The 18,589-nt window shown below is 39.0% G+C and overlaps 1 protein-coding gene across 5 annotated transcripts in view; it reads right to left on the reverse strand.

The window, feature by feature from the left end:
- Positions 1–18,589, reverse strand: part of FRMD4B (FERM domain containing 4B) — a 312,466-nt gene that overhangs the window by 25,283 nt on the left and 268,594 nt on the right. For all 5 annotated transcript variants that reach the window (XM_087431321.1, XM_087431319.1, XM_087431320.1 and 2 more), the window contains 3 exons: positions 17,278–17,343; positions 15,253–15,310; positions 13,118–13,204 (listed from right to left, as the gene is read on the reverse strand). In XM_087431321.1, coding sequence (XP_087287447.1) covers positions 13,118–13,204; positions 15,253–15,310; positions 17,278–17,343 — 211 coding nt within the window. The remainder of the gene's footprint in view (positions 1–13,117; positions 13,205–15,252; positions 15,311–17,277; positions 17,344–18,589) is intronic.

An 18,589-nucleotide genomic window follows, 5' to 3' on the forward strand; every position in this document is an offset into this window, starting at 1 on the left:
GCACAATGATTTCATTCCATTACTAGACTTCGACTGGATTTTTAAAATTACGTTCAAAGAATGTTAAAAGAGCATTTTAATTGTCTAAATAATAACTTCTCTGCAATGCTCTCTCAGCAGAACCATTTCCTGAAGTACAGAAACCAAGATTTTTCACAAACATGTAAACCTCATGTAAAGGACCAGCATGAGTTTAAGGTTCCTGCACATGTGCAAGTTAGGAGACAGAAGTGTTCAAATTGGACCCCTAATCCCAAACAGAGTAAAATAAACCAGCCCTTCACGCTAAGAGCCCAGCCCTTCGTGGTCTGACATGTAACTACGACACTCACCCAGGTTGAAAGAGGACTTAGCGAAAGTTGAAAGCTACATACCGAGTTCCTAAAACGTCCGTAGACTTGAGGCTTTCATTCTTTTAATCCAGAGGTTCCAAAAATGGGACAGAAATATGAGGGAAAGCCCCACGGTTCTTCTTACCTCCCCCACTCCCAGACAGCAGCTCCGGTGAGTTCTGAATTGAGTTTCATAAGACACTTAGGTGTAACTGAATTTCACAAACCGAGCCTCCCAAGGCTGACACGCTACTGACATCAGCAACTCGATCGGGTGACACCTCCCCAGTTCCACTCCTTTCTCCGATCAGGGAGAGGAAAGCAAAGTTCTTACTAGCAGATTTTCCCAGAAGAGAGACAAATTTTTAAAGGCGGTACAGTTTGGATTCAGATGATATTTTCCTGGGAAATAAGTTGCTTTGAATCCAGGCACAAATTTCACCCAGGCTGTCTGAGGGAGACATTTCAACCCGGTGTACTCACCCTGGCCACGAACAGGTTCTACAGGAAGAGCCACAATGCAGCTCAGCTGTGTTTTCCTTTGCGTCCATTCCCACACACATAAAAACCAGGGCCGGACTTGAAACATGATCTCTGAAAGCCACCACCTCCCCCTCTTATCACTTACAAACATGCAACACTAGCGCTTTTGCCTCCATTCAGCAATGTCCCTGCATTGAGAGCAAACATGCTCCCTGCAAGCAAAAATCCTATTTAAAAGGTGAAGGGCTTCACTTTATTTAAAGAATTTGAAATAATTAGATGGCAACTGGGTTTGCAAAAGAAGTTACAGAAATAGGACTGAGTTTTTAAGTCTGAAAGGCAAAAAGCCATTTACTCACTTGATATCTTAAAAGTTTATGCAAAATGTGATTTCATTTATGTGTCTGTAACAGTATAAGTGGATTGGAATGACACAAACTTAAATTCGTGACAGTGGTTGCTGCTAGGGTGGGGATGGTAGAATGTACCAGGGGCAAGTGGAATAGAAAACTTCAACATTACCAGTAATGTTTTCTTTCTTTCTTTTTTTTTTTGAGGAAGATCAGCCCTGTGCTAACATCCACCAATCCTTCTCTTTATTTTTTGCTGAGGAAGACTGGTCCTGGGCTAACATCCGTGCCCATCTTCCTCCACTTTATATGGGACGCCGCCACAGCATGGCTTGCCAAGTGATGCATCGGTGCACGCCTGGGATCCGAACTGGCGAACCCCGGGCCGCCGCAGCGGAGCGCAAGCACTTAACTGCTGGCGCCACCGGGCCGGCCCCTCTTTCTTTTTTTTTTTTTTTTAAAGATTTTATTTATTTATTTTTTCCCCCCAAAGCCCCAGTAGACAGTTGTGTGTCACAGCTGCACATCCTTCTAGTTGCTGTATGTGGGACGCGGCCTCAGCATGGCCGGAGAAGCAGCGCGTCGGTGCGTGCCCGGGATCCGAACCCGGGTCGCCAGCAGTGGAGCGCGCTCACTTAACCACCAAGCCACGGGGCCGGCCCTGGCCCCTCTTTCTTTTGTTAATAAAAATAAAACGAAGTAAATACAACAAAATCTTAGTAATTTTCAATTTAAGTGGTTACGTGGGTGTTGTCATATTCTTGGTACTCCTGTATTATTTTAATTGCTCAAAATAAAAATCATAGAAGTTTATATAAAATGAACAAAGGTTGGTCTATTTTATAGAAGAGTGAGATTTCCACCTCCCAACCATTTGGGAGGCCTCTATTATCATTGTGATTCTTATCAATGTTTGGAGTTGCTAGGAAAATACTTCTAATTGTAGTGGCCCTTGATCTAGCTGGCAGCTGGAAATAAGCTATTAATACGTCTGAAATCATTCTTCTATTGTGCTTTTGAATTATTTTGGTGTTCTTGATCTCAGAGAGCCAGGATGAAGCTCTGAAAATGGCAATGGAGCTGAGGTGACGTGGATTCATTTACTGAAAGACCGCTCACGCAACATTCCTAGGACAGCGCCCGGCACACAGCAGGCAATTGATCAATTTTCATTCCGTTCCTTTTTGCCAGCGTTTTCCTTCAAGGATAAATGAGAGGCCCCCCTCTCATGTGGAGATTTCAGCCCAATGGAAGGAGAAGGGGAAATTGGTCAAAGAAATACCCACCAGGTGGACCTGACCTGGGATCTCTACATTAGAAAAATGGTCTGTCATATAAAGAATACTCTAAATCACCTGAAAGAAGAAAAAGAGTTGCAAAGAAGCCATTCTGCATTTGAGGAAAGATATCAAAGTTTAAAGGAAGGCAGAAAGAAGCAAAGCGTGCTTCGCATTTTCTATTATTTGGAGAACACTGAGAGACAGAGAAAACCAAATATAGGTTAGGACTATTACAGATGGGGTGTGATGTCTTATAGGGTGGGACTGTTATATAGATTATATATGTATGGGTGTGTATACACAAACACACTTGTAATTTTCATATTAAAACCGAAAAAAACTGTCCAAGCCAAAATTCTCACTCTTGAAGATGTGGAAAAAAAGAGGAGCTTTATTTGCCTTGCAACATACAGTTAGTTGAGTACAAAACTGGACTGTTTTCTAAAGTGATCATGAAACAAGCATAATAACAATCATTAACTAGCATTTATTGCTGTTTATGTGGCACTCACTAGTAGCTATGAGTTAGAAATTGTGTTGTTTTTGGAATCTATGATGTTAGTGATGAAAGGAAATACTTGTATGGTGAAAATAAAACTATATATTAGGTCTTCTGGATTTCTTTCTACTCTAGACTCATGTAGAATGATTAATTGTGCCCTTAGCATCAAAAAAAAGGAAGTAGATAGCAATAGATAAAATAATCAGATTAACTTTGAGATTGCGAAATAAATAAATAGAGAGATAAAATAGAAAAAGTAAAAGAGGAACAATATAAGCAATGATATTAACAAAAAGATAATCAAAAAATGACACAAGAAGAGAACGTATCCTAAGGTCAGTAATCATCTTGTCTTAAAAAAAAAAACAGTGTCAAAATATTTAAAAACTGACACAGAGAACCAAAGCAGAATCAAACTCTATTTTGAAAGGGAACTTGTGCAAAATATCATAATCAGAATAAATTCCCTTTCTCCTTAGACGTAAAGGAAATTGATGGTTTTAGAATAATTTGCCACACATTATTACATTTTATTTAATGAAACGCAGGGACTGAATATGTAAGCCATTTTGTTGACATCTATAATCAATATTTAGTTAAATCCAACTCACTATTATAGACTTAGAAAGCTAGAAGAAATCACCTCTTCCCCACTCCCACCCCACAATTACAATGGTTCCTAAATACCTGAGGCTACTGTCAAACTATTCCAGGAAAAAAGACTATAAGGAAAAGCAGAGGGACTTTTAGGAAACTGGGTATCACGTACTTTAGCAGCTCTTGGAGTCATTTATTCATTCCTCTTCAGTCAACAAATATCTCTTGCCCACCTTCTATGTGTGAAGTCTTATTCTTGTTGGCAAATAATGGACAGGTCCCCTCCCTCGCAGGGCTTACCTGAACCAACTGGACCAAGTCAGACTGCCTTGGTTTGCATTCTCATTCTACCACTTCTGTTTTATTTGGCAAGTTTCTTAACTTTCCTGAGTCTCAGTTTCCTCATCTGTAAAATGGGACCAACAATGCCTGCCTCAGAGGGTTGTTGAAGGGGTTCAGTGAGATCATGTTTATGAAGCACTCAGCCCAGTGCCTGGCTCAGAATAAACATTCAGTGATAAAGCTAGCTGTATTTGTTATAAAGGACTCTCGGTCCAATTCCCTGATTTTATCATGTCTCTGTGAAGATGGAGGACAGCCACTTAACAGCAGAAACAGAACTAGAAACAGCTCCCTGGATCCCACATCTGTCTTTCCACTGACAGGAAACAGTCAAGTGATTCTGTTGACACATCTGTGTTACTGAGGTTTCCAATTCCGTGTTTTAGCTGCTGTAAAAACTGCTGTATTTCTGTTGATTTCATCGGTGGTTTCCCGATGCACCCTCTAGGTAGGAAATCTGTTCTCTGTTCCAGTATCACGGAGGTCACAGACGAGGACGGACGGGCGGGTTGAGGGCACGCCCACAGGGAGACGCATGGCAGCAAGCTCCCTCCCATCTGGAGTACCCAGAAAAGAAGGAACGTGCCCCAGCACGTACAAAAATGCTGAGGAGTGTGCACCTGCCACGGGCAAGGGGGACCTCCTGGGATAATGAAAGACCAAAGGAAACTCTCAGACAGAAAGGATCAAACTGTCTCTTCGAATCTTGATGAACTGAAAGTAGATGTCACCCAAGGGTTTAACACTAGGTAAGGATAGCAGAGAGATGTCATCAGAGGCTTGTTTTTTTTCTAATAGCATTTATAATTTAGATTAATCTTTAACTGCAAATTCACCTGAAAATGACTAAATTTGGAATAGTCACAGCTGTATCGTATGACTGTACATCAAACAATGACTCACATAGAGTGATCCCCTGCTATAACCAGAAGCAGAACAAAATCATTATATTATTGATCTATTCTGTTTTCATTTTAAAAAAGTGATATTGGGGCCAGCTCAGTGGCATAGTGGTTAAGTTTGCACGCGCTGCTTCGGCAGCCCGGGCTTTGCAGGTTTGAATCCCGGGTGCGGACTGACGCACTGCTCATCAAGACATGCTGTGGTGGCATCCTACATACAAAAAAAAAGACAGAGGAGGATGGGCATGGATGTTAACTCAGCAAAATAAATAAAATAATAAAAAGTGACATTGATGAATATACTGTTAGTACCCATGAACCAGCTAGTGGATCTGTTTTGCCTTCTGAGTACCACAAAAATAAAATTTTGCAAGATTATGGGCTTTTAGAAAGCCAGATTGACCTACCTTCTATCTAGCCAGCCGTCCATCTATCCATCACATGTTTATGTGACTGAGACTGAGTCTTCTCAACAACCCCATGGGAGGTACTACTTTTAGCCCCATTTTGCAAAAGAGAAAACTGAGGCTCAGGGAGGTTTAAGTCAATTAGCCAAGGTCACACAGCTAAATATGGGCAGATCTGGGATTCATACCTAGGCACAACCAGGCTTCACATACCCCCGTGCCTAACCACAGCACACCATCCTGCCTTTCTCACCTGAGAAGAGTGCTCTATGGACATTTGCTATGTTAACCAAAAAAAAAAAAGTAAGAAAGAAGGAAAAAAGGAGCAATTCCTAGTTCTACCTCACCAGGGGAAAAAAAAAGCAGCAATTATGGCAGCCTTTTGCAGGAAAGAACTTTGAGTCCTTCACATTTTACTTAGACTAGTGGTCAACCAACAGTGATTTTGCATCACTCCCCACCCCAACCACAACCTCCAGGACATTTGGTGATGTCTAGAGACATTTTTGGTTATCACACCGGAGGGGAGGAGCTATTAGCATCTTGTGGGTGGAGACCAGGGATGCTGCTGAACATTCTATGCACAGGACAGCACCCCCCCCAACAGAGAATTATCCGGCCCAAAATGTCAATAGTGCAGAGATTGAGAAACCTTGACTTAAAGGATACTATTTGGTGATATAACTAGGCTTTGGTAGGTGGAATGTATCGAGAAGAAGATACAATTTTTGCTCTAAAATAATGAATTCTGGAGTTCTAGTCCTTTCAACTAGGTAATGCCTTTAGGAAAAACAGTTGTTTACACTGTTTTCTAAAAGCAAATGTTACCTACCAGAGGGACTTACAACAATTGATCAGACTACAAGAAGCCCTGCTAACAGTGTCAGGTGTGCTAAAGTAAAATTTCATAACATATCCAGATGGTACACACTCAGGTAGTGAAAATTACCTTTTCAGATGTGATGTCATAACCTCATGCATGTAGAACATCACATCTTAAGTGCAAGGAGTAAAACATTCTGAGTATTTTTGAAAAAGTTTAGATGAAGAAGTTCTGGGTTTCAGGAAATACAGAATATAAAAATCTGACCATCTAAGAGGATGTCATCTCACCCAAATTTCCTCTGTGGCCAAGTCTCTAACCTCCCGAGGTTGATCTAATGACTTCCTGTTAATAGAGCACCACTATGTGTATTTGGTACAACCAGGGCTGACCTGCTGCTCATGGGCACCTGCCTGGCTCTTTTTGGATGCTTACAACTGGCATCCCTTCTCATGGGCTGGTACCTAGTCTGGTTATTAACTATTTTCAATAAAATCCCTAATTTTGAATATAATTCTGTGTTTCCAGATGAACTGTCAGGTCCTTGATGACAGGGACTTGGCTTTTTCCCTAAAGGAGAAAAAGAATATAAAGTACTAGCTCAGGGCCCTTGCAAACAGAATGGGCTCAATAAATTTTTTTTTTTGGAAAAATATAAAATCAGGTACATTGCACTCTCTTGTTAGAAATTTGTTCCTGAAGCATGAATGAGTTAAAAGCAAACCAATCTTTAGCCATAAGTGCAGACTTAAGAAACCTTTACTGTTTATGTCCCTTTGTAGAACAATTTTTCACAATGCTTTGTGTACTAATTGGTTTTCTCTGCATTTGGGCTAGACCATCCTATTAAAGAGCTTTCATTTTTCTATATGTGCCAACCATTCAGCCATTTGGTAAATGCCTAAAAATACAAAGTAATAGATTAAATAATGAAATCTAACAGTTTTGCCTGTGCAGCAGCCATTTGCCTCTTCTTCAAACATCATCTTCACTTTCTACAGGGAACATCCTTACTCTTTGAGCTCTAGCGATAGTGGTCTCCTCTCAGTTTTCATAATGTGCCTACCTCCTTCCCATCAGCATACACCATTCTCTGACTAGAACATGCCAACCCATTCTTCATAAGCCTGACTCCTTCTCACCCTTCAGGTCTCAGCTTAAATGTCACCTCTGGGCCGGCCCCGTGGCTTGGTGGGTAAGTGCACACGCTCCGCTGCTGGCCGCCCGGGTTTGGATCCCGGGCGCGCACCGACGCACCGCTTCTCCGGCCATGCTGAGGTCACGTCCCATGTATAGCAACTAGAAGGATGTGCATCTATGACATATAACTATCTATTGGGGCTTTGGGGGAACAAAAATAAATAAAAAGGAAAAAAAATATAAAAAAGAAAACTGCAGGTCCTTCAGAAACACATTTCAGAAAAAAAAAAAAAAAGATGTCACCTCTCTCAGAGAAGCCTTCCCTGAACACAATATTCCCCACCCATCCCTTTATTGTCCTTCCATCTCATTTGTTTCCATCAGAGACTATTCAAAATTCATAATTATGTCTTTATTTCTTTGCTTACTTGTTTCTCACTAACCATGCCCCTAAAAGACATTAAAGGAAACCAACGTAGTGTGACAAACCGCTTATCATCCTCAAGATCTATTTTTCCTCCTTCCTTTTAGTAACACAGTACCTTGAGTTACGGCTTTGCCCCTGGCCACCCACCTAGAGCCTACACTTCCCAGCCTCCTTTGCAATTAGACTTGGTGACTTTATGAATAATAGGGCTGCCTTGGATTCTTTCCATCTGCTGCCGGTTGTGAAACAGAAATAGAGACTCATTACGCCCAACCAATTCTCTGGGAGTTCCTTGTCTTAGAAGAACTGCTTAAAATTCTATTTGTGATTAACTATAGGAGAGGAAGAGAAATACCTATGTTGTCCAGTACACTTTCTATAAACCAGAGTATGGTGTGAAGGGAAAAGTATATACTCAGTGTAAGAATTCATTAACTCATTGGGTCCTCACAACTATCTGTGAGGCAGAGTAGACAGAATTATTTGAATTTGAGAGTTGAGAAAATAAAGGCCCAAAAAGGTTGAGTGACAGCTCCAGGTCAGCCAACCAGTAAGCAGGAGTGCAGGACTGGTTCTTATTTCAAATCCATGCTATAGGATTTGAGTTTTCCTCCCACTGACCTGGCAGAAGGTTTTAACAATCAGATTGATTATTGGTGTGGCTGGAGCTTAATTATACACTTTACAAACAGGATGGACCGGTCTCTGGTTGACATTCTGTAATTTAATTTTTTTCCTCCACACCATACTTTATATTTTGTATTGATGTAGAAGGTGCGACTGGAGAGCGCACGTTCTCTTCTTCTCCTCCAGGTAACCTCATGTAGAATTTAAGCAGCGTTAGAAGTAGCATCCCAGTGGAGGTCTATGGGGATGTGGGAGTGGTGGAAAAAGCAAGGATGGGTTAGAAATGATCAAGATAGCTGTGCTTAAGCAAGTCACTGAGTTTAAACGAAATGAACCCTGTACTCTTCTGACAAGGAAACAGGAAGACTTTTGTGCTTGTTACTTAATTCACCTGGCTCTAGGCATTTGGGAATTCCAATAGTAAAGGAAAAAAAATCAGTTAACAGAAGGCTAGGAACCTTTTCCCCACCCTGAAATGCCCCGGGGTGATGTTGTGCATCACAAGACTTTCTTAGCATGTTATAATGCAGAAAGATACTAATCTTGAAAGGCATTTTATCCCACTATGGTCTCCTTATGACACCTGGACTAGCACGGCCATTTTTATTTCTCCCATCCCCAATAGGTTCATTCTGGTTTTCCCAGGTAAAATAACTTGCCAGAGGGATACAAACCAGTCATGATATATACTAATACTTTACTCAGCCACTGACCTGCTGTCTACTTCTTTGTAAGGAATAGACATTTTTCCTTGAAATACTAAATGAACAATAAAAACCTAAAGGGAACATAAGTTAGTATTTTTTTTTTTAAAGTAAAATTTCATCATTTTTAGGTTCAAATGTCCTACGATTTGAAATTGAGTTCTGGTATGTTTTCACGTTCCATAAGGAGTTTGCAATGACACATTTCATGCACAAACAGGAGATTAAAAAGAAAAACTGCTTACAACCTGAATTTTTAATATCCTGAATTTTTGTGGTTTGTAACTCAGAATGTTAAAATTTTCTCTTAATTTGCATCATGCCTTAGGGCATTATGATTAATGAATTGAGAGGGATGGAGTGCTTACCAGTGTCTGAAAATAGAAAATTTGAGTGTGAACTCTCAGATGGAACACTGGGGCTATGGGTTTGTAGCCATGTTGGGTCCTTCTCTAACCAAACAGTGATCCAAGAATACTTCTCCCACCCTTCTTTACAGTCTCTCTCCCTCACTACCAGTGAACAACTACCAGTTATCAAGCGATGACTGTGTCTCAGACACAGTGCTAAATATAATCTCATTTAATTCTTATAACTACTCTATGCAGTTGGTGGCATTACCATTGTGCAGACAAGGAAACTGAGTTTAAAGAGAGATTAAACCACACGCCCAAGGTCACACAGCAAACAGACATCAGAGACAGGCTTTAGGTTGCTTCCCAAACTCTTGCCTTGCATCATTATATTATACGGATTGAAAACAACTTGGCACCCATGACTGGCAAAAGCCTTATAGCCAAAATACACGAAGGGCACTTGCTGGGTGTTCTGGGAGGTAAAACAAATACAGTCCCCAACACTCATACGCTCCAACTGACAGACATTATGTGGCAAAGACAGAAGGCCTCAGCCTGTAGGTCTTGGACCAACCCTTTTTCAAAACAGCTTTTTGGCCTTAGTCAGTCTCTCTTATTATTGGCAAATCTTCTTCCTTCTGGCCTGTTTTTAAGCCACATAATTATAACACAGCAGGCATGTGACTCAAGAGGCTGAACATCTAGAAGGCCTCCCATTCCAGCCTTTGTTTCATTTGAGTTTGCCAATCTGACCTTCATTCCTGACCGGCAATTGGTAACTTGCTGTGTGTACAGGTCCGTGCAAACAGCTGAAGCATGATCCTCCTTTTATCAGTCAGTGCTCACAGCCTTTAAATTATGCATTCTTTCATTTATGGGACCCGGGCCAGGAGAGGGACTTGTAGAACATCCTCTCTCCAATTAAACTAAACCCTTAAGTTGCTTGGACATGAAAAAATAAAGATAGAGAAGCAAAATCCAGATTTAACGGAAGAAGACAGGAGGAGGCAGACAATGGTACAGAGTGGACACCTGCTAAAATAACCAAGAAAGAGAAGACAAGGCAGTGATAACACAGATGGCCTGTTTATGATTCTTTCTGAATTGAACAGCATGTCTTAAAACCGAAATAGGAAAACTCTGCAAACTGAAAAAAAGGAAGTGGCTTCTGACTCTTGTCTAGACTCTGGAATGAACAAGCACTTCTGATTATGATCAGTGTCAAACAATATTTACCAATTTCTATGAAACTGTGAATGTAAAGAAAGGCCTGTGAGTCATGAGCAACTGAGAGGAAATTAACTGCACTATTTACTGTGCAGATTCTGATTCACCATTATTTTGGAAGAAAGCCTGGTTGCTTCTAGTGGGTGCATTTACATTCTGTGGGAACCTCAATTTTATTAAGCTACATTAGCTAAGAAATTTCTTATGAGGGGCTGGCCCGGTGGTGTAGTGGTTAAGCGCGCATGCTCCACTTCGGTGGCCCGGGGTTCGAGGGTTCGGATCCCGGGCGTGCACCGATGCACCACTTGTCAAGCCATGCTGTGGCGGCGTCCCATACAAAGTGGAGGAAGATGGGCACAGATGTGATCCCAGGGCCAATCTTCCCCAGCAAAAACAGGAGGATTGGCATCAGATGTTAGCTCAGGGCTAATCTTCCTCACAAAGAAAAAAGAAACAACACAAATTACTTGTGAGTTGATTTAAGTTATATTTCACATGCAAGATTCAGAAAAACCAGCAAGACTCCTGAATGTTATTTATTAAAGTAAAATTCAGGGGATAAATAAATTACCAAAAACTGTTAACACAGGTGAGGTCCACCTTAAGAAAACATGATAGGCAATAATTTGATCTTACAAAATAGATAAACTAGGGGTTATTTGCCTTGGCTAGGATTCATTATGCTCCAGCCCATCCTCCCCACAATGGAAATAACCATAATGTCCATCAAAAGAGAATTGGTTAAATAAATTATATATTTCCACATAATGGAATACTAGGTAGCTTTAAAAAAAATGAAAAGAGATCTGTTTATAAGTGACCTGGACAAATATGACACGGTGTGGAATAGCGTACATAGTAAGATTTCTTTCTCTCTGTAAAAACTTAGCATATACACCGACAAAATCTAAATGAACCAGTATCATTCTCTTGACAGTGCTTATCATGCGGGAGGGGTGGGGATTGCAGAAGGACTTTCTGCCCTAATTGACATGTTTCTGTGGTATTTGGGTTTTTTTGTTTCTTTTACAATGAATATTTACAAACTTTTGATAAAAAATTAAAATATACAACTAAAATGAAAATGATTTTGAAAAATATTTGAAAAAATTATATGCCCATCATTTCTAACATTACTTACTTGGAAATTTGGTCTTAGAAGCAAATTTTCAAGTATAAACAATATTACTCATATTCCTCCTGGAAATTAAGTATTCCTGACTTCAATTGATCTTGGTCACAGGGCTTATAGAGACAGAATTTTAAGTGTATGATGACATACACACTCTCGTACTGTCCCTCACACAGATGGATCTTGGTTGTTAAAAAATGCTTTATTATTTCTATTGATAATTTCCGATTAGAAGCTTCAATGCCCAACTGGTCTGATCCAGGAGAGCTGGATTGGCAGTAGAAGGGGGCTGTGGTTTGCCCTAGGCCACCCTTTGGTGTTGTCCCTGTCTGTTTCACAACCATAAAATGGAGAGAAAAAGGGAGCTTTACTCATCTTTTTAAATCAAAGGAAGAATGTGAGCATTAATTGAAGCTGAGAGGACACTCAGAAGATGAAGAGTGCCGTGAAATGATTACAAGGACCTAACTTTACGAAAATTATGGCTGTTTTTCTAATTCACATTAAAGCAAGCGACAGGCGGAAGTGATAGGAGTTATTCAAGGCTGTGATGTCGGGGTGTGATAACAAGGGCGGCCTGACCATGCTCTGTTATTACAGGCCATCGTTTCACTGCTGTGACTCCCAGGGATGGCATCGGGCACGGGGAGGGTGGCAAAACCTACCAGCATGAGTAAGCCTTTGTATTATTATACTACTGAGTAGGCCAGGGCAGCCGGATGGTTACCAGGGCAGCTGGATGGTTATATGGACTTATCAATTCTTATATAGGTGAAAATGTATTGTATGCTTACGCCTGCATCAAGAGAAACAGCTTCATAATCAAATTTTGAATTGAACATAATGTAACATTAGCTCTGGAAAATCCAAACCCGATAGAGTGGGACCCTTTAATAAACAGCACATAACTTATTTTTCTTTACAAAAAGCAGACATGTTTAGTGTGGAAAATTGTGAAACAAAGATAAGCAAAAATAGCAGCAGTAATAGAAAGAAGATTACTCCTAATATACCACTGAGAGGTAACCAGCACCCAAAATTTTGGCTTCTGTCTTTACAATTCACCCATCTGTTTATCCATTCAATGTAAATATGTGTATGTATGTATATGTGTGTGCATGTGTATATATACTTTATATATACATAAAATTTATTAAACAAACGATATCATCATGTTCATACTAACTTCAAATAGAAACTTAATTGTATGCACTTGTAAACTATGTTGTGATCAACATACTTGCAGTTAAATCTTTGTGCATAACTTTATTTCCTCAGAATAAATGATCAGATGTGGAATTGCTGTGTAAATGTTCATGAATGAGTTATAAAAAGTATTTTACACTTAACCTGAGTCTTCTCTGAACCCATGACTTCACTAACCAAAAGTCATTTGCCCAAGACTGTTTGGTGCCCCTTAAAGCAATGTCGCCAGGTCTAGAACAGCTCAAGGTTCTCCTAAGTGTCTGAAAGGATTCACACTTACTTTCCGAGGTTTCACCTTATCTTGTAAATCATACTGGCCAATTCCTTTATAGCTGATTCCAAGCCACCAAGGAAGTCCTTGTTTATCCTGGAAGATGGAAAAGCATGTGAACCAAGACCTAATTGTTAAGTGTTCTAGAGGTGAAGTAATATTTACCAATTTCATCCTTGAACAAGTATCAGCAAGTCCAAATAAAGCTGTCTTGGTAAACAAAACATTACTTAAAAACCTAACTTGTTATTAAAATGCCTTCTTAGAGTTTCTTCAAATAAGATCTATAAGTCAAAACAGACCAATACTATTAATATGATTAAAAAGAATGAAGCATTACTGTTTTGATTAAACAGTTGGAGAGAAGAAATAAAATGTAAGTAATTCAACTAAGAATTAATCCAGAGTACAAAGCCAATTATACATTAAAAAAAAAAAAAAAGCAAGAAAAAGAAAAAAAGCTCTTTCTTTGTTCTCTTGATATGTAACCAGCTATAAAGGTCACAGAAGTTTCCAGAGAATTACACAGATGAGAAAAGTGGTTCCAAATCCTGATGTTTATAATACACTTAACCATGAACATGGACATACTGAAAAACTGTCTTGGAGAACTGTACAATTCAATGACAGGATGTTTGAATAACGACTTTCAGGTACATAAGGGGAGGGAAGGAATTTTTTTTTTTCATAAATTTATCTTTCAGGCCTTGCCAAAGCCAAGGATGTATTGACATAGAGAAAGAAAAACTTAGGCTTAAACATATACCCATATGCAAACAAATTAAGAATCAATAGAAATTAAAGTTGAATTGGTGCATATTTTTAGTTCAGGGTACCCTCAATTTGCAGGTATTTATTATCCAATTCCCCACCATTTTGAATTGCAAACATTGTCAGAACTTGAAAAATCACTCAAGATTGATCAATTATAAAATTATTCCTTTTTCAAATAAGACTTCCTTCTTTTTTTTTTAAGGTGAATCCCTCCAAATCCCTCTGCATTTTTTTTTTTTTTCACTGAGAAAGATTTGTTTTTTTTTGTTTTTTTTCCCCCCTCCCCAAAGCCCCAGTACATAATTGCATATTCTAGTTGTAAGGCCTGCTGGTTCTTCTATGTGAGCTGCCACCACAGCATGGCTACTTACAGACACGAAGTCTGGTTCCGTGACCAGGAACTGAACCTGGGCTGCTGAAGCGGACCGCGCCAAACTTTAACAACTAGGCCGTCAGGGCTGACTCAAGACTCCCTTCTTAACACTACTTTACCCCTCATCATCTCAAAGTATTTCTTAGTCAATCTCTCCCTGCTTATAAACATCTGAAAATACTTCCCAAATACAAATACAAAACATATCGACTAAAAACTAGTATTGCAAATCCTGCAGAAATTTGAGGATATTATGAAGCTGTTAAAATGACATTGGAAAGTGCACGATTCTCATACAAAGGCACCATCAAATGAATATTGGGTAGCATTACACAGGTGAACAACTGGAACAGAGAAAAATCAGCAAGAATAGCTAAAGGAATACGTGTGCCAAAAGAAAATGACCTGCATATCTTAGGACTAACAGAGGCTTTGGGAAAACATTTGGACACAGCAAGTGTTTTGCAAAAATAATGTGCTTTATAATTTGTTAAAAATGACAAGATATAATCAGGCTTTCATTTTATTTTTTTGTGAGGAAGATCAGCCCTGAGCTAACATCCATGCTAATCCTCCTCTTTTTGCTGAGGAAGACCGGCTCTGAGCTAACATCTATTGCCAATCCTCCTCCTTTTTTTTTTTTTAATCCCCAAAGGCCCAGTAGATAGTTGTATGTCATAGTCGCACATCCTTCTAGTTGCTGTATGTGGGACGCCGCCTCAGCGTGGCTGGAGAAGTGGTGTGTTGGTGCGCGCCGGGGATCTGAACTGGGGCAGCCAGTAGCAGAGCGCGCGCCACTTAACCACTAAGCCACGGGGCTGGCCCCTCAGGCTTTTATTTTTTAAGAAAATCAATCCTATTCTAACTGCTGAAATTTCTAGAGACAATTGATGTACATCAGCATATTGATTTATGTGATTTTAAAAAGCTGGTGTTGTCCACTAACTCACAATATAACACGGACGTTATGAAAACTTTGTTATGTAAAAGTATTTACCTTTACTGCATAGTAATGGACTCCATAAGTCGGTAGAGCTTCTACTATTTTCATATACCTATGGAAAATGAATACATATTATAACCTCTTATTAAAATAGTCAGAGGGTCCTTTTGGGAAAAGCGATTTCAAGAAACAGAGTTTGTATCTACTTTCCTCATTATAACCAGGACTAACGTCATTGACTAAAGTAGAAATAGAATAAATCACTCTAGGGAGGAATATATTATACTTTGTCCAAATATTAGGAGGTTGCTAACAAAATTTCGATTTTAAAAAGCTATAGGAAATGTTATTTTCTGCATATTAAGATTTCTGTGGCTTAGAAACATATTTTACTGTATTACATACCCAAATTGCAAGTACTTTTTAAACTGAGCAGCTAATGATGCAAGCAATGAGAATCAACTTTTGGGTCATGCTCATAATAAGTAAAAAATAAAGCTAGTCCATATATTGAATGTGGTAAATGCTTAGAAATGTATACTTAACTCTTAAGTCAAACCTCTTAGAAATATATACTTAAAAAGGGTGAATTTTATTGTATGTAAACCTAATTTTAAAAAATATGCCCGTCCTCAAAATAAAAATTAAAGCAATGATGTTATTTTTTGCTATTTTTAATTCAACAAGTATCTATTGCATATCTTTAAGGGTTTATGGAATGGATTAAATGGTGTAAGATTGCCTCTCTGCCCACAAGGAATTGAGGTCTCTGTTTCATACAAGAGGACTTTAAAATGACACTTTGAAGATCAATGCTCTGGACTTTGTAATCAATAATTTGATAATTTTTTAAAGTAAATGGCCTACATGTAAATGAATATAAGAGGTGCAATAAACGTGCCAAGGTCATGCAGCAATTACACTGCACAGCCAGGAGTCTAACAAAGCGAGTCAGATTCCACAGTCTAGAGTCTTAACTACCAAGCCAGACAGTCTCTTATTTGGAGCTACAATGATAACGATCAAGGGATGTAAAAGGACTCTGCATTTAAGCAACAACACGTCATAAATGCTCACTGGCCTAACCTCAAATCCTTCAGGGAAATTGTTATTCCTTTTCTTTTTTTCCCCAGTTCAGAAAACAGGCACAATGAGTTAAAATGTCAAGGATTCAACTTCAGGACTGCTAACTTCTGATTTCTGCTTTAAAGACCACAGGTGTGCTATGATAAAAAGGAGATGAGGTAGGGGTGTGGGGGAAATCTATACACTGATCAGGGCAACAGTGATCTCCAAGTCCTTATTTCAGTTCTCATATGCTCTGAGCTACATTTAACAGTTATTTTTTAACTTTCATGGTCATAAAAGTTATTCCACAATTACTATAGCAATAATGCCACATTAGTTTTTATAATCTAAAAATTTCAAATTTAGTTTTTATAATTTTAAAACATTAATATACCTTGTGAACATTTCTTAATAAATGGACGGTAACTCTGTAAGTCTAAAATGCAGAAATATATCACTACGGTCTGTTCTTGGTAGCATGAAGAAACAGATTATCCAACACCAACACTATGTGCCCAACCCAAAGTACAGTCACAAACCATGCAACCAAACACGGCCTCCACATAGGTTTGGTTGGGCTCATATTGTATTAAGATTTTCTTAAAATTACTTTGTCATGTTTAAAATTGCGATTTAAAAATCAGAATTTCCAGCTTTTCTTGGAAAATATCAGAAGATCTGGCAACATTATGCCTGAATTCTGAAGCTGAGTAGCCTTGCCTCTACCCAAAGCAAAAGCTCTCCAGTTTAGCACAGTCTCCACCATTCCCTAATGCCCTACACTTGGCTTACATTTCTCATTTCTGTTACCTGCCTGACACTGGTGGGCATCTAAATTGATGACATCAATGTATGGAATGACCCAAGACATTTTGTAATTCATGGTAAGATATTTCTAACTAGATGAAGACTATATACACACAAACTACACAACTGAAATCATTTCAGGTGACTTCTTCAGACAGAAGACGTTAAAATTATATCTAAGCAAAAGGAAAGAAAGATACTTACTGAACCACAGCTTGACCCCGAGTCAGACCCTTGATCTTCAAATAATGCTCAATTACCCTGTCCTCACTGTAAAACAAGGAAATGAAGAAGTATGGCAATCCATGATTACACGAGATAGAGACTCAATTTCAAAATTCTCAGGTGGCTACTAGAGAAACTTAAGAAAGGCCTTCACCAACTTGTTTAGGAGATAGAAGCTGGCTGGCTTTTGTTTTTGTAGGACATGGATTCCTGAACCTCAGATATTTGACTATCTTGTCACGATTTCTTAATTTATATAATATATATTAATTTTTTGTGTGTGTGAGATCAGCCCTGTGCTAATATCTGCCAATCCTCCTCATTTTTTGCTCAGAAAGACTGGCCCTGGGCTAACATCCATGCCCATCTTCCTCCACTTTATATGTGATGCCGCCACAGCACGGCTTGCCAAGAAGTGTGTTGGTGCGTGCCTGGGATCTGAACCGGCGAACCCGGGCCGCTGCAGTGGAGCGCGCGCACTTAACCACTTGTGCCATTGGGCCGGCCCCTATATTAATATTTTTAAAAACTTAATTCATTGGAAAAGGAAACATAATACCAATTTATCAAATGAAAAACTAATATCCTTTGCCATAACTGAATGGACTATACTAAATACAAAATAATACTATTAAATGCTAGTTAGAGAGCCTTGTTGGGGAAATTAAAAGGGTTAAAAAAGAAAGATTAGCAAGTGTTAGGTATTAAAGCCATTTTCCTTAAATTATTCAGAAAGATTTAGAAAGAATTAAAACCGCTTCTGAGTCTGTGTTCAATCTCAAGTACTCTATTGTCACTACTTGGGGACACACACACTGCTTTAGGTGGACCCTTCATTATTGTCCTAGGATAAAACTTGTTGACTAGAAAGGAGAGAAACTGGCTGAAGTCTGGCAACTTCTGACATCATTCAGCTATTGTACTCTACTTTCAGACAGGCAGTTCTTTTAGTCATATCTCAAGGATAACCTAAAGTAAATGTTTTTATCTCTATACAACCAGTAATCAATGGTAATTGGTGTTTACTTTTTTCTTAAACAACTATCACTTAACAATGATTCGTTTAGAAGGTTCCGGACTCAGGATGCAATGTAGCCTCAGTACTCACTTTCACTATTTATTTGGGAAATGTATTCTAACTTTCATATTAAAGCTATTAATGTTGAATATTTATTTCGTAATCAGTTTTTTAGTGGAAAGGAAAACCATCTTCAGGATTCGAAGCCTTAAACCAAAAAAATATATATTTAAAGGGAATGTAAATAATTCAAAGGGGAAAAAAGGACTTTTC

This window comes from Ceratotherium simum, chromosome 5, assembly GCF_057802395.1.
Source record: "Ceratotherium simum simum isolate JZ-2026a chromosome 5, ASM5780239v1, whole genome shotgun sequence".
Classification (NCBI taxonomy): domain Eukaryota; kingdom Metazoa; phylum Chordata; class Mammalia; order Perissodactyla; family Rhinocerotidae; genus Ceratotherium; species Ceratotherium simum.